Genomic DNA, 17,298 nt, shown 5'->3' on the forward strand with positions numbered 1-17,298 from the left:
TTACATTATTTATTGTTGTTTTATGGGCTGCATGGTGGGCGAGTGGTTAGAACACAGGCCTCACAGCTAGGAGAGCCGAGTTCAATTCCACCCTCGGCCATCTCTGTGTGGAGTTTGCATGTTCTCCCCGTGCATGCGTGGGTTTTCTCCGGGTACTCCGGTTTCCTCCCACATTCCAAAAACATGCTAGGTTAATTGGCGACTCCAAATTGTCCATAGGTATGAATGTGAGTGTGAATGGTTGTTTGTCTATATGTGCCCTGTGATTGGCTGGCCACCAGTCCAGGGTGTAACAGTGCCTCTCACCCGAATAAATGAATGTTGTTTTGTGCATGTGTAAAACTATAAAAACGTCTTTTGTGTTAACAATTCTGGAATGGGTTAAACGGATTTCCTAAATGGGAAAAATGCCTTCCATTTTTCTACATTTCAGTTTTGGAACAAATTATTAATGAAAATCTTCGGAAAACTAGATTGAGAGTTATAGGCGTTTCCATTTTACTCCAATATTTATGTATAATATATACTGAAAGAATGAGTGAACTATTGTGGAACGAAGGTACTGTTTGTATATTTGTGTGTAATGACTGCAAATATATTACTGTGGAGTACAGGAGTACATATCAATATATTTTGGGTGTAATCGCCTTCCTCTGCAAATCACCACCACAAGAGAGTCAGTGTCACAGGCAGCAAATCAATTACACGAAGGGATTTCAAAATAAGAGTGGTTGCCATGGACACGCAGCTGATTTACAGGGTTGTCACTCAGCCATCAGAGTCACACTCTAAGTGGGATAAAATGAAGAATATGAAATATTTGATGACAACATAACCAGGCAAATATGAATGGGTATTGTACCTATATGTTTTTGTTGTATATATATTTTATGCTTTCTACAAAAAAAAATGATATGGGAGCAACACAGAGCCAGTTATTTAAGCCATCATATTAGATACTGCATATAGATAGATATTTACTTTGGAAAGCTTTGCATGCATATGAATATATGCATAAATATGATAATTCACCTGTGGTGGTATTTTGACTGTGATTTTCCTCATAGTAGGGGTCACTCGGGTGATGTTTTAGACCCGCTTTGGGTCATGTTCAGGATCCTAGGACCACACTGCCCTCTTGCGTCTGTTCGGAGGAACAACAAGAGCAGTGTGAGCACTTCGAACTTCATCATGTGATCAAATTTATAGAATAACTCTTAGAAAAGAAAAGCGAGCACTCTCTCTCTGTCTCTCTCACGCACAAACACACGCAGGGTCTGATTCCCAGAGGAGGCCCTGCGGTCAGGTCTATCCTGTGATGTTCATTCCTCATTCCTGTGCGCTCCAGCGCGTTCCTGCCGCAGATAAGCCGCATCCCGTGCCCGGTTTGCGGCAGCATGTGACTGCTTGGTGATCCCGAGGTCTACACAACTACACAACCCCCCACTCCCCCCGGTCTGACTGTATGCTGCAGGTCCACACAGCCCGGGGACGACAAGTGCATGGGGGGAGCAAGTGATAGTCACGCTGAACAACGTGGTCATAACTATCATAATGCAACATTGTCAACACTATTGTATGCTCCATTCATTTGTTCTTCCCATTCATCATTCCACATGATTATGTGCATGGAAGAACCTTCCTGTCTGTACCTCAAATTGCTCATGAAAAAGGAACATATGCTTCATAAAGTGCACATTCAATTCATTCAAAAAATACAATATTAAACATTTATATTAAACATCTTCTACACATTCCCACTTAAAAATATATTTCATTTCATTTTCTACCGCTTATCCTCACAAGGGTCGCGGTGGTGCAAGAGCCTATCCCAGCTGTCTTCGGTGAGAGGCGGGGTACACCCTGGACTGGTGGCCAGCCAATCACAGGGCACATATAGTCAAACAACCATTCACAATCACAATCATCTTAAGAATATACAGTGAAGAAAATAAGTATTTGAACACCCTGCTATTTTGCTATTTCTCCCACTTAGAAATCATGGAGGGGTCTGAAATTTTCATCGTAGGTGCATGTCCACTGTGAGAGAGATAAACTAAAAAGAAAAATCCAGAAATCACAATGCATGATTTTTTAACAATTTATTTGTGTGATACAGCTGCTAATAAGTATTTGAACACCTGAGAAAATGAATGTTAATATTTGGTACAGTAGCCTTTGTTTGCTATTACAGAGGTCAAACGTTTCCTGTAGTTTTTCACCAGGTTTGCACACACTGCAGGAGGGATCTTGGCCCACTCCTCCACACAGATCTTCTCTAGATCAGTCAGGTTTCTGGGCTGTCGCTGAGAAACACGGAGTTTGAGCTCCCTCCAAAGATTTTCGATTGGGTTCAGGTCTGGAGACTGGCTGGGCCATGCTAGAACCTTGATATGCTTCTTACGGAGCCACTCCTTGGTTTTCCTGGCTGTGTGCTTCGGGTCGTTGTCGTGTTGGAAGACCCAGCCACGACCCATCTTCAATGCTCTGACAGAGGGAAGGAGGTTGTTCCCCAAAATCTCACAATACACGGCCCCAGTCATCCTCTCTTTAATGCAGTGCACTCGTCCTGTCCCATGTGCAGAAAAACACCCCCAAAGCATGATGCTACCACCCCCATGCTTCACAGTAGGGATGGTGTTCTTCGGATTGTACTCTTCATTCTTCTTCCTCCAAACACGCTTATTGGAATTATGACCAAAAAGTTCTATTTTGGTCTCATCTGACCATAAAACTTTCTCCCATGACTCCTCTGTATCATCCAAATGGTCATATGCAAACTTAAGACGGGCCTTGACATGTGCTGGTTTAAGCAGGGGAACCTTTCGTGCCATGCATGATTTCACATCATGACGTCTTAGTGTATTACCTACAGTAACCTTGGAAACGGTGGTCCCAGCTCTTTTCAGGTCATTGACCAAGTCCTGTCGTGTAGTTCTGGGCTGATTCCTCACCTTTCTTAGAATCATTGAGACCCCACGAGGTGATATCTTGCATGGGGCTCCACTCCGATTGAGATTGACCGTCATGTTTAGCTTCTTCCATTTTCTAATGATAGCTCCAACAGTGGACCTTTTTTCACCAAGCTGCTTGGTAATTGCTCCGTAGCCCTTTCCAGCCTTGTGGAGGTGTACAATTTTGTCTCTGGTGTCTTTGGACAGCTCTTTGGTCTTCGCCATGTTACAAGTTAAAGTCTTACTGATTGTATGGGGTGGACAGGTGTCTTTATGCAGCTAACGACCTCAAACAGGTGCATCTGATTCAGGATGATACATGGAGTGCAGGTGGACTTCTAATGGGCAGACTAACAGGTCTTTCAGGGTCAGAATTCTAGATGATACACAGGTGTTCAAATACTTATTTGCAGCTGTATCACACAAATAAATTGTTAAAAAATCATGCATTGTGATTTCTGGATTTTTCTTTTTAGTTTATCTCTCTCACAGTGGACATGCACCTACGATGAAAATTTCAGACCCCTCCATGATTTCTAAGTGGGAGAAATAGCAAAATAGCAGGGTGTTCAAATACTTATTTTCTTCACTGTATGTTGAAATGTATTAATTTGGCATCATTTAGGTTGGTTTTTTTTCCCCAAAATAAAACTTTTATAACAATTTTAAAAATTGTCCCTGTCGACATATTGTAAAGACAGACTCATTCATTCATTCATTCATTTTCTACGGCTTTTTCCTCACAAGGGTCGCGGGGGGTGCTGAAGCCTATCCCAGCTGTCTTCGGATGAGAGGCGGGGTACACCCTGGACTGGTGGCCAGCCAATCACAGGGCACATATAGACAAACAACCATTCACACTCACATTCATACCTATGGACAATTTGGAGTCGCTAATTAACCTAGCATGTTTTTGGAATGTGGGAGGAAACTGGAGTGTAAAGACAGACTGCAATATTAAATATTATTTCATTCATTCATTCATTTTCTACCGCTTATGCTCACGAGGGTCGCGGGGGTGCTGGAGCCTAGCCGAGTTGTATTAAATATTATTTTTGGCATATAAAACAATTTCAACATTCCATGCATTTATTATTTAGTTTATTATTTTGCATTTTTGAATACAATTGAATGCTTGTACATTTTCTAAAACAGTAATGGGACATGAGCTGCACAGAGGGAGACCTGAGTTCGATTCCACTCTCTGTGTGGAGTTTGCATGTTCTCCCCGTGCATGCGTGGGTTTTCTCCGGGTACTCCGGTTTTCCTCCCACATTCCAAAAACATGCTAGGTTAATTGGTGACTCCAAATTGTCCATAGGTATGAATGTGAGTGTGAATGGTTGTTTGTCTATATGTGCCCTGTGATTGGCTGGCCACCAGTCCAGGGTGTACCCTGCCTCTCATCAGAAGAGAGCTGGGATAGGCTCCAGCATCCAGCAATAGAAAATGAATGAATAATGGGACATTTTCCTTCTCGACTGCAACATATTATATTTGTCCTACAGAACAATTATTGCTTATTGAAATCATATAATCTTATTAAGAGTTATTTCAGCCAGTGTTCTACTTTAACCTAATAAATTATCCTTGTGTGTGTGTGTGTGTGTGTGTGTGTGTGTGAACGTGGAACCGGACAAGACGATACAAAGGGGTTCTCCGCAAGCACAGTCACACACGTATGCCTGAGGTGTATTGGAGCAGAGGTCAGCTGGTCTCAAGACAGAATGAAAGAAAAATCTGGAATATTATCCAAAGCATGTGATGTTGTACCAGAGCACACACATATTTTTGTGTGTGTGTGTGCGCCAGTCTCATAACGAGATCACACATTTTGTCATAGGACGGCCCCTAAAACAGCTCAATGAGCTTGAAGCGAACGGGAGACTGTTGGCTGGGTGAAGAGAAAGAGGAGTGGAAGGAGTTTGGAAGGCACACTGGCAGAATCAATTCGAAACAAGGTAATTTAGTTTTTCAAAATAAGGTAATAGTTTGTAACATTCATGTAAAAAGATTTCTGCCGTGAATTCTTGTATTGTATCATAAAGTTGTGCCTGACGACTTGTGAGGACATCAGCTTCTCTTCTCCTCATCTTTCCAACAGGTTTTACCGTGAGAACAACCAAGCCTAATTTCATCATCATGAGGAGTCAGCTTCTAGTTGTGCTTCTTTCGCAGCTTCTTGGGAGTTGCCTCTGCCAATTCCCTCGCCCTTGCGCCAACTCAGACGGCTTACGGACTAAAGAGTGCTGCCCGGTATGGGACGGAGACGGCTCAGCCTGCGGTGCTCTGTCGGGCCGTGGTTTCTGCACAGAGGTGGAAGTGTCAGACGAACCCCACGGCCCGCAGTACCCTCACAGCGGGATCGATGACAGGGAGCGCTGGCCTTTAGCTTTCTACAACCGCACGTGTCGTTGTGCTGGGAACTACGGCGGTTTTAACTGCGGGGAGTGCAGGTTTGGCTACTGGGGAGCAAACTGCGCCGAGTACAGGGAATCCGTACGCAGAAATATCATGACCCTGTCAAGTGCAGAGCAGCAGAAGTTCATTTCCTACCTGAATCTGGCCAAGAACACCATCAGCCGTGACTATGTCATCGCCACGGCGACCAGATCAGAAATGGGTGAAAACGGTGAAAACCCCATGTTCTCTGACATCAACGCCTACGATCTGTTTGTCTGGATGCACTACTACGTGTCGCGGGACGCCTTCCTCGGAGGGCCGGGGAACGTTTGGACCGACATCGACTTCGCCCATGAATCTGCAGCCTTTCTGCCGTGGCATCGTGTCTACCTGCTTCACTGGGAGAACGAGATAAGGAAGCTCACAGGAGATTTTAACTTCACCATCCCATATTGGGACTGGAGGGACGCGCAATCCTGTGAGGTGTGCACTGACAGTTTGATGGGGGGTCGCAGCTCCTTCAGCCCCAACCTCATCAGCCCTGCCTCGGTCTTCTCATCGTGGAAGGCAAGAATATTTCATTAACTTTTCCTGATTAAGTGTGCAGACCACTGGCTCAAAATACGCTCTTGCTCTCTAATTAAACAGACAGGAACTGTTTCAGATCTGATTAGATTTGTTAGAAATACTACAAAAATGATAAATAAATAATAAAATAAATTATATACTATAAATGTTATACTATACTATAAATATACTAAAAATGTTTTAATATTTTATATTATATAAAAAATATATGTATTTTATATTTAATATAAATAAACATTAATATATTTTTTATATTTTATATATTTTTATATATATACATTTTATATATTATATTATATTAGAAATATTAGATACTCCTGAGAAGAACAAAAATATTATATTAGAAATATATTAAATATTAATATAAATATTTATATAATATAAATAATTTAAAATACATTCTAATATTTTTATATTTTATATTATATATATATAATATTTGTAATATTTACATGTATAATATTTATATATATAGAAATATATATTAAAATATTATATTAGAAATATATTAAGTATTAATATCAATATTTAATATAATAAAAATAAATTCTAATATTTTAATATAATATTTTATGTTATATTTTACATTAAATTATATGTATTTTATATTTAATATGAATAAATATTAAAATATTAATATATATATAAATTATATATATTATATTATATTATAAATATTATATACTCCTGAGAAAACAACAAAAATATTATATTAGAAATATATTAAATATTAATATAAATATTTATATAATATAAATAATTTAAAATACATTCTAATATTTTAATATTTTATATTTAAATTATATGTATTTTATATTTAATATAAATAAATATTAATATAATGTTAATATATATATTATATATATATTATATTAGAAATATTAGATACTCCTGAGAGAACAATAACAAAAATATCTATACAGGTATATTGAGCTAAAAATGACAAAAGTCTGAAAAGGATGAGACATCTACAAATTTAAATTTGTGTATGTTTGCTTGAGTGTAGGTCATCTGCACTCAGCCCGAAGAATACAACAGTCGGGAGGCATTGTGCAATGCTACAGGGGAAGGGCCGCTGTTGCGTAACCCTGGCAACCACGATATGAATCGTGTGCAACGACTCCCGACATCAGCTGATGTTGACTTCACTGTGAGCCTCCCACAATACGAGACGGGATCCATGGACAGATTTGCCAACATGAGCTTCAGGAACGTCCTTGAGGGTAAAATGGCGGACGCAAACGCATACACGTTAATACAGTCGTATTACTGTATTGGCATGGCGAACAAATGAATGTGAAAGTAATCCCTGGGCTAATCTCTCTAATCTAGAGAGGGATATTTGGCCCATTTGCAGGCCCACATGCGTATGTAGTAGGCATGGGCCGGTTAAATACAAAATACACTAATATAAAGGTTTCCTTCTTATACTCATGTGTAGTAGCACTAGGTGGCAGAACTCCAAGGTCATCATTCCACTGGTATGGCCGCGCTACTGTCATCGTTTTTAGTGGACATTAGAACAGTTGATAATAGAAAATATTTATGATATATATAAATATAAGTGTAAATATTTATTTATAATATTTATAATATTTAGTTGCAGTAGACTGCATCAAGAACTGCATTTTTATTTATTAAGATATCATTTGGATTTTTTTGGGTCTGGTATTTGATTGAAAAATAGCTGTTCAACAGATTATTTTCTCCTCTTTTCAGCAAGATATTTCAAAATAACACAATATGTAATTATAATATTGTGAAACTATGATAGTTTTGCTCAAGGTTATCACACCGTCAGAATCTCATAAAAGGCCCATGCCTAGCATATAGATACTCATTATGGTGACAATGTCCATTATTCTACACAGCCAATCCATTTTCATATCCCGTGCCACATAATATAATATAATATAATATAATATAATATAATATAATATAATATAATATAATATAATATAATATAATATAATATAATATAATATAATATAATATAATATAATATAATATAATATAATATAATATAATATAATATAATATAATATAATATAATATAATATAATATAATATAATATAATATAATATAATATAATATAATATAATATAATATAATATAATATAATATAATATAATATAATATAATATAATATAATATAATATAATATAATATAATATAATGTCATGTCATGTCATGTCATGTCATGTCATGTCATGTCATGTCATGTCATGTCATGTCATGTAATATAATATAATATAATATAATATAATATAATATAATATAATATGAATGAATTTCCCTTTGCTGCAGTACTAACGCATCACAATGTAATTGCTCCTGCTGCCAGTAGTGGCCACTGTTGTTCAGCAATAGTTATGTTACTATATTTGCTGCCATCACTGTCTAGTTGCCATAAAAAAAAATTACAATTTGAAGCGGAGGAAAGAAAAATCTGTAAATATTTTCTTGTGAAAAAAATGAGAAATACCTGGACATTAGAACAGTTGATAATAGAAAATATTTATGATATATATAAATATAAGTGTAAATATTTATTTATAATATTTATAATATTTAGTTGCAGTAGACTGCATCAAGAACTGCATTTTTATTTATTAAGATATCATTTGGATTTTTTTGGGTCTGGTATTTGATTGAAAAATAGCTGTTCAACAGATTATTTTCTCCTCTTTTCAGCAAGATATTTCAAAATAACACAATATGTAATTATAATATTGTGAAACTATGATAGTTTTGCTCAAGGTTATCACACCGTCAGAATCTCATAAAAGGCCCATGCCTAGCATATAGATACTCATTATGGTGACAATGTCCATTATTCTACACAGCCAATCCATTTTCATATCCCGTGCCACATAATATAATATAATATAATATAATATAATATAATATAATATAATATAATATAATATAATATAATATAATATAATATAATATAATATAATATAATATAATATAATATAATATAATATAATATAATATAATATAATATAATATAATATAATATAATATAATATAATATAATATAATATAATATAATATAATATAATATAATGTCATGTCATGTCATGTCATGTCATGTCATGTCATGTCATGTAATATAATATAATATAATATAATATAATATAATATAATATGAATGAATTTCCCTTTGCTGCAGTACTAACGCATCACAATGTAATTGCTCCTGCTGCCAGTAGTGGCCACTGTTGTTCAGCAATAGTTATGTTACTATATTTGCTGCCATCACTGTCTAGTTGCCATAAAAAAAAATTACAATTTGAAGCGGAGGAAAGAAAAATCTGTAAATATTTTCTTGTGAAAAAAATGAGAAATACCAGTCTCTTTCAGGGTTTTCACTCAACCCCTTAGGCCTTCTTAGTCTTAAAAGGAACGGTATGCACAGGATCCCTGACTACCCAGAGGGTGCTGACACTAGAATGTGCTGCGTATTTATATCCCTCCCTCTTACTGCTTTAAAAAATGTAACATTAGTGTAAAACACACACACACGCATTAATCATGTTTTCTGTCAGCTAATGATAGCTATTTGGCTAAGTTTAGCTACTCAACTTAGCTATCATTGAATGTATAACAAAATAACATTGTAACAAAATGAATGTATATTGTTGGTTGCCTCTGAGAATAGAATATCCAGGTGTCCCAAAACTTTTGTCTCAAACATAGTAATGTATGTGTGGCTTTCTCAAGTCTAATCAGTGCTCACGCTCATTCCATCAGGTTTTGCCAGTCCTGAGACCGGCATAGCAGTTCAAGGCCAAAGCACGATGCACAATGCCCTGCATGTCTTCATGAATGGCTCCATGTCGTCTGTGCAAGGTTCCGCCAATGACCCCATATTTCTCCTGCACCATGCTTTTATAGACAGGTAGCACTCATGCACATTGTCACTCATCCACAACTGTTCTGGTTCCACTCACTACCGCTCTATCCTCTTTTGTACAGCATCTATGAGCGCTGGCTCAGGACCCACCAGCCTACACGGACCTTCTATCCGCTCCGCAACGCCCCCATCGGGCACAATGATGGTTACTACATGGTGCCATTCATGCCTCTTTACAGGAATGGAGACTATTTTCTCTCCAATAAGGCAATGGGATATGAATACGCCTATCTGTTGGACCCAGGTGAGTTCAAAGCAGCTCGTGATTTGCCATTTTCCAATGCTCTATCTAAAAGGTGTCATCGTGTCTTTGCTCCATTAACAGGCCAGAGATTTGTGGAAGAGGTTCTTAACCCTTACCTCCAGCAGGCCCAGCAGATCTGGCAGTGGTTGCTCGGAGCGGGCATCCTGGGGGCGCTCATCACGGTGGTCATTGCAGCGGTGGTCATTGCCGCAAGAAAAAAGTGGAGACGGAGCCAGAGGAGGAAGAGAGCGTCCATTTTTGGAGAGCGGCAGCCACTTCTTCAGAGCAGCTCCGAGGAAGGCTCGGCATCCTATCAGACGACTCTGTAACACACACAGGGCTACACAAACGCATGAATGTGAGGAACAATGGGATATTTTCCTGGATCAAATCAAATCTAGCATCAGTTCACATCATTACAGACATAATAATAATCCACCACAGTGGAAGTGAAATACTCCTAGATTGTAAAGTAAACTCCATCTTTGTAGTACTTTGTGTATACCAAAGATTTACCCATGGTAAAATGTGTCATAATGAATCTGCTGTAAAGAGTATATCAAGAATACCTTTCACATAGGATGCTGTGTATTTGACAAGTTGGGTGCACTAAAATTCATGATTTGAAAGAATTTCATCAGCGCAGGGAATTCAGGAAAATGTGCCTCATGTTTTAAGAGTTCACAAAATGCACAACAAACATGTTACTGTACGACACATACATATCTACACTGCCAAATGTCTTTCATAAAGCTCCATAGACTTCCTGATAAGGTTACATAAGTGAGATAGATTACCTTGGATGATGAATACAGACACTCATTCATCATGCAATGTATAATTAATAATATAATTTATTATACTGACCGAAGCTCCAACACTTGGTGGTAGCACTGGTGCTAAAGGATCATAGTGATGCATGTGATCTTTCACTAACTCATGTGCCTGAGTTGCTGCATTAAAATCTGATCCAATCCAACTTATGTTGCCTGTGGTACTTCAGTTTGTAAAGAAGTATGAACTATGCACATACCATAATTGCATTCAACAAAAATAGCAACTCAACACTTTGTTTGCCCATATATGACCATCACTGCAGGCCACATCTGGGCCTCGAGTTTGACCAACCTGGACACCCCCAATACAGTAAAACTGCACATTTTAAAGTGGCCTTACATTGTTGCCCGTGCTCACTAACGCAGACTTAGACAGCATTGTAACAATACTGTATTTGACAGAAACAGACCTTTTGGACAAATAAAAAATATTTTTGAAGTTAGATCTTTGAACTCAGCTCATGAAAGTCGAGTGCAAAAACAACTGTCAAATTTGTATTTTTTTCATAATTGTATATAGGATTTTTTGTTTCAAGAGATGAGGCTATTGCCACCAAAATGAAATTCAGTGCTCTCTTTTCAGAAGACTGTAAATCAACTGATACAAAACACAGTTCAACAAAATAAATAATTCATACAACTCATGTGTAATGTGTTTGGTACGATTCAGTCAGTTTCCTTCTGTATTGTCCGACATACGGTATGACATAAACAGTGTGGATATGCATGTAAAAAGTAAAAGCAGGATGAAAGATTATTATTCTTCTTGTCAAAAAAGTCAACACTGTTCCACTAAGAGATTAACTCCCAAATATCCCAAAATTAATACTGGTGTTGAGGAATAAATGTCAATAATGAAAAGAGAAGAGCAAAAATCCAATGACAGCTTCCAAAAAGAAGAGCATCTTCAAATAAGTGGTATCCAGTGGAATTCACTCATTTTCTGGTGAACCTCCACAGCCCATTGCTGTGTACTGGATCATTGTCCTGTTGTGACATCCTCTCACCAGGAATAACAAGTAGTCCGTAAATAGTCTCTTTTAGAGTCGCAAACACTGGCTATATTTCATCTAGCCATGTAATCCCAATGACATTAGTCCATTGTCCAACACGTGAATAAATGTATGCTTTCCTTGCTGCAATCAGCTGAAAGATTCCTTGTTAAATTCAAAAGTGGTTCCATGGAAGTGTGCAGAGTTACACAGTCTGTGTAGCGTCCTGGAGATGCCTTTAGGTCCACAGCAAAAAACACCCACTCGCTGACTGAAAAGCCACACACACACAGTGTGTCAGTGACCTATGAATTGTTTGAACAGAATGATAATGCATCATACTCACTGCCTGTTAGTCCTTCCAATGTCATCTAAAAGTATCTTCCACCTGGGTCGACCGACCAAAAGCCTTGATGCAAGTGGCCGGTACTTCTCCTCAGATATACACTTGAAAGGAAGATCACAGTGGGGGGAAAACATGACAAAAAGGTTGGATGTGATCATCTTTGAAATGCCTGAGGTGGCCCCCCGGCTGTACCTTCTGTATATTATTGATGGTTTATATGATTGTGATATGACAGTGGTAGTAGTGGCATGTGATAGTAGTACGAAATGCACCGCCCCCCCTACTGGTAAAATATATTTTTTATGGTGTTTTTGAAGAATGTATGCTGCAGCTCAATAAACCAACAACTGACTTCTAGAAGTTATGTTGTATAAAATTTGAAAAACATTCTCCCCGTCGGGGAATCGAACCCCGGTCTCCCGCGTGACAGGCGGGGATACTCACCACTATACTAACGAGGAGAGCTGAAAACCTATGCTGACAACAGGCCATATATAGATGTTAAAACAGACTTGCTACATGCATGTGTCAACACAATGAGTTCATATATTTACATATTGAGAGCTTGCGAGAGAGGGAGAGGGAAAACTAGAGTGAGCGAGCAAAGGAAGAAGAGCGAGTGAGGGACAGAGGGAGGGGGAAGGTGGAGGGGGGGCGGGACAGAGCGCGAGACAGCCAGAGCCAGGAGGAAGGAAGTAAGAGGAGGAGGCGGGGGAAATCAACTGCTTGCCACCTACCTGAAGGTTGTCTGTCCGAGTGACGTAAAGCTTCAAGTTAAAGTAGTCAGGTCTGTTCTCATGCCATAACTAAAAGAGAGAAAATAATCTTGTTCAATTGAGCTGCTGCCACATTTCAGAACAAGTAGCCAAATTAGCCTTAAGCGTTTCATTTATTTTTGCACAGCCGCCACCATCCACAAGGTGGTGCCAAAACAACGTCTAATTGTCTTTCTCCTGCAATACCAACAGTGCAAGTTCTCAATTTTTGCATATTTTGTATTTTCATGTCAATCTGCACATATATTTTATTCTTATTTATGAATAACATATGCTTTTGTCACTCACAGACCCCATCTCTAACCTTTAAATTGTATTTTTTCCTTTAAAACCTGACATCTAAGGACACAGTCATTTACATCAGGGGTCCCCAATCACCAACTACAATGCAAAAACATCTAGACACAATTAGGATAATGGAGAGACAAGTTAACAAAATTTAACTGGAACTGGACTTCAATAGGACAATGTTGACAATGCCTTCTCCCAGAGGAATAATGTCACTCTTTTGGCACATCCAGCATGTTCCCCTGGTCTTATGAATTTGAATTTGACCAGGAGTGGATGTAAGAAGCATTACAAACACAAACAGCTATCCCAGTGTTGACATTTGGCAAAACATTCAAAGTGTAACAGAGTGTCAACCAACCTTATGATGTACGGCGCACAGCAGCTCAGCAAACCAGTAGAAGGACTGAAGCTCCCTGCAGACCCACACGAAATACAACCTCTTCAACCTGAACCCCTTCCAGCCGTCACTGAGTTAACCCAATATGACAGGAGGGACCATTTAAATGACAGCTGAAATCAAGTCTCCATCATTGTATGTGATGTACTGTACACTTCAAAGCACTCACAGCAGAGCATGCAGGACACAGGCAAATGGCGTCACTCCTATTCCACCGGCGACACAAAGGCTGACATCGTAGTTGAACACTTCCTCTGATGGACTTCCAAATGGACCGTCCACATACAGCCTGGACATGGAAGTGTAGAAAGTACAAATATAAACACGGAAATTATTTTACTTCCTGTTCTGGGTTAAGTACGCATCCTCATAAACGCCCACGTAACACATAAACACGTAAAACAACAAAGCAGTTATAGTTTCTCGGTTAAAATAAATGTATTTCTTAATATAATCCAATATGTGTTTATATTTATATCATTACAGAAGTCTAGCAATACATATAATCAAACAATATAGCTAGCAAATCGGCCGTCGACTAGCTTGCTAAGGGAGTTTTTCGAGTTTTCACTTGACTAAGAGCGACTTTAAATAATACATATTCTTGAGGAAATATCCTTTGAGACTAAATACTGGAACCTACGTGTTCTTTTATCAATAGTCTGTACACTAATTGGCGTCAGAAAAACTACTGCATGCCCTTAGCGTCTGGAAGTGTGCATGGATTGGAAAGTTCAATGGCGGCGCTATCGCTGTCCATAACGGCTGAATGCGCACCCTGCTGGCAAAAATGAGAATTACATCCATGTGAATACTGTACTGTAACTCCAAATACTGTTTCACAGGATTCTATTTATTAGTGTGCTTGACAACAACATTCCGCCTATACTAAAACTGAGGAAAAACCCATTTATGCATAAAAATGCAGATTTTAGTAGAATCGACTGCATTGGACAGAATCATATTCCTGTCCATCTAATTCTTATGTGGTCGTAAGATGGAACTTTTTCCCTCCTACTTCTCCATCTAAGGTTTGACAGCAACGAGACTGTCCAAGGAACATTCATGAACAATAGCTGTAGGGTTCCTTACCTACCCTGACCACCAGGAGGCAGTATTTCACACCTTTAGGCCATACAAGACATTAGACTGCCACAAAATCTCACTCCCTGCAGGCCTTTCTATCTTTGTCTCCCACATACTCAGAGCAGGAAGAGCATATGGTCAAAGGTGAAGAGGTCATAACCTCTCACCTCTCTGTGATTCTAAGCTTTCATGAGAAATCACGTCAGCCGCATACCCCCCCCCCCCGCCACATACTTGGGGTATCTCCTCTGATGCACCACCGGGAGGATGTCCAAGTCTGTCCTCAAGTCAGGAAATAACAGCTGCGTGAAACGTTCTAAGGAGGACGATGGTGAAACAATTATTTTTATTGAAATGTGCCACATTAAAAAAATACTGCAATACTTTTCTGAAGAGGTATATAGTAACCACATTTACACATTGTAGTTCTGTTTGTGTCTTATGCTTGAACATGTTATCATGTCGGATTCAAGGGCCAACACAAACAAGCTGACTTCCCGTCTTGTGTTCTCAAAGCAAGTGTGCACTCGCACGTGGAAACCATAACACAAGTTTACATTTGTCACAGTCTCCTAAAGGAAACGGCCTCCCTTATACGTAATGTATGTGAAAAGAACATCCATTGTATGATTGAACATTATAACTGCATTATAACACAAAAAAATGAAGATAACGCAAACTCTAAAGTCAAAGCCCTGTGTACGTGTATGTGTGTATGTGTATGTGTGTGTGTGTGTGTGTGTGTGTCACTCACCAGTCCAGTCTCCCACAACCCGGAGATGGATGCCAAAAGTTTCCTTGCTCTCTGTGGGACACTACAGAGTTAATAAGCAGAGAGTGAGTCACAAAGAAGGACACACACACACACACACACACTCGATGCATTAAAACACATATAAACCCAAATAAATAACACCTGCAAAGATATTACATACTAGCGCCATGTTTTTTTTTTCTTAACCTGATGAATTACTACACATAGTACATCAAACGGTTCATTTAGATTACATCATGTTAAAATATTTACAAGCACCATAAAATCTTATCAGAACTTGCGCTGAAATACTTCAGTGTGTCCGAAAGGTATCGGAAGAAGCATAGCATGGATACGCAGCTACAGTTATCCTGTTGGCAGACACCATTACTGGCCTCAGGGGTCTGTCTGCTCTCTGTCAGAGTGATTCTTTACCCTCCTCCCGTAAGCTTCATAACACACGGTGCATGCAGTGTGTGTGTGTGTTTAGATCTCAAATGAACAATGTGAGGTGTAATATCCAGCTGTCAATCAAATGACTTGGGTAAAATGTTGAAAGAGACAAGAAAGAAAAAAAAGACATACCAGAGTGAGAACATAGGATACTATATGGTAATACATTGTGTGTTGGGAATGTGTAGTAATGTGTTGTGCTCACTTACTGCCGTTAGTGTGAAGGGATGATTCTCAAATGAAGAGACACTGGGACAGTTGAGAACAATATACTAGAAACAAAAAAAAACATATTAGATGTTGAGTGGTTAGCGCATATGGGCACACAGCTAGGAGACCAGAGTTCGATTCCACCCTCGGGCATCTCTGTGTGGAGTTTGCATGTTCTCCCTGTGCATGTGTGGGTTTTCTCCGGGTACTCCGGTTTCCTCCCACATTCCAAAAACATGCTAGGTTAATTAGCGACTCCAAATTGTCCATAGGTATGAATGTGAGTGTGAATGGTTGTTTGTCTATATGTGCCCTGTGATTGGCTGGCAACCAGTCCAGGGTGTACCCCGACTTTCACCTGAAGACAACTGGGATAGGCTCCAGCACCCTTGTGAGGATAAGCGGTAGAAAATGAATAAATGTTGATGATGTGGGAGTGGAACACAAATGAGATGCAACCACTTACCTGCCCAGGACGAGCTTTAAAGTTCTTCTTCAACATCCCCAACTCGATGACATCACAAGGGTGCCTGATGACGGTCACTATGGTAACGGGATCGCTGCTTCGGATGTAGCGGTACAGACGCTCCGCACAGTAGAAACACAAAGGACCGGACACCCAGATCCATGTCTATGTAAGCGGACACAGAAATCGAACATTGTGTATAAGCCCAGATAGGACTAGAACTCAACACTGTGTTGTTTATACTTGATTTTTGTTAATCAGAAAAGTATAAATAATAATTACAGCTGATGACTGCTATGTTGCAGCAAAGCAGCTGCTGTTTATATTTATTAAATGACAATAATAAACAAACATCTGAATCAAATACCCAGGCCCAATAGGTGTACATGACCCATGCTGAAACAATGCGTCTGTTCCCTATTCTCTTTTTTGGCAGGTACCTGTTGCAGACTAATTGCTCACAGCTCCTCTCAAGCCTGCGGAACACAAATGGCTTTAAGAGGGATTTTATGGAACCACCTTGTAGCTTAACGACCATGTGCAAACACATAATCACACACAGAGGTAAGTACATGCACA

At 38.9% G+C, this 17,298-nt stretch overlaps 2 protein-coding genes and 1 non-coding gene across 3 annotated transcripts in view; 1 reads left to right on the forward strand and 2 right to left on the reverse strand.

Annotated features, from left to right (window-relative positions):
- Positions 1 to 17,298, reverse strand: part of LOC131134747 (NADPH oxidase 4) — a 34,115-nt gene that overhangs the window by 741 nt on the left and 16,076 nt on the right. Inside the window, exons 10-19 of the mRNA XM_058080326.1 lie at positions 16,720 to 16,884; positions 16,253 to 16,315; positions 15,591 to 15,651; positions 15,071 to 15,152; positions 13,920 to 14,039; positions 13,712 to 13,820; positions 13,024 to 13,092; positions 12,287 to 12,387; positions 10,229 to 12,211; positions 1,033 to 1,144 (exon numbers count right to left, since the gene is read on the reverse strand). Coding sequence (XP_057936309.1) covers positions 12,091 to 12,211; positions 12,287 to 12,387; positions 13,024 to 13,092; positions 13,712 to 13,820; positions 13,920 to 14,039; positions 15,071 to 15,152; positions 15,591 to 15,651; positions 16,253 to 16,315; positions 16,720 to 16,884 — 891 coding nt within the window. The 3' untranslated portion in view covers positions 1,033 to 1,144; positions 10,229 to 12,090. The remainder of the gene's footprint in view (positions 1 to 1,032; positions 1,145 to 10,228; positions 12,212 to 12,286; positions 12,388 to 13,023; positions 13,093 to 13,711; positions 13,821 to 13,919; positions 14,040 to 15,070; positions 15,153 to 15,590; positions 15,652 to 16,252; positions 16,316 to 16,719; positions 16,885 to 17,298) is intronic.
- Positions 4,811 to 11,572, forward strand: tyr (tyrosinase). Its single transcript, XM_058080325.1, has 6 exons — positions 4,811 to 4,915; positions 5,059 to 5,924; positions 6,952 to 7,168; positions 9,706 to 9,853; positions 9,931 to 10,112; positions 10,194 to 11,572. The coding sequence occupies exons 1-6, from the start codon at positions 4,819 to 4,821 to the stop codon at positions 10,439 to 10,441; spliced, it is 1,758 nt and encodes a 585-aa protein (XP_057936308.1). The 5' UTR covers positions 4,811 to 4,818; the 3' UTR covers positions 10,442 to 11,572.
- trnad-guc (transfer RNA aspartic acid (anticodon GUC)) lies at positions 12,676 to 12,747 on the reverse strand. The gene has a single exon. It is a non-coding gene; the product is annotated as a tRNA-Asp (tRNA).

The sequence above is a fragment of the Doryrhamphus excisus genome, chromosome 8 (genome assembly GCF_030265055.1).
Source record: "Doryrhamphus excisus isolate RoL2022-K1 chromosome 8, RoL_Dexc_1.0, whole genome shotgun sequence".
Taxonomy (NCBI): domain Eukaryota; kingdom Metazoa; phylum Chordata; class Actinopteri; order Syngnathiformes; family Syngnathidae; genus Doryrhamphus; species Doryrhamphus excisus.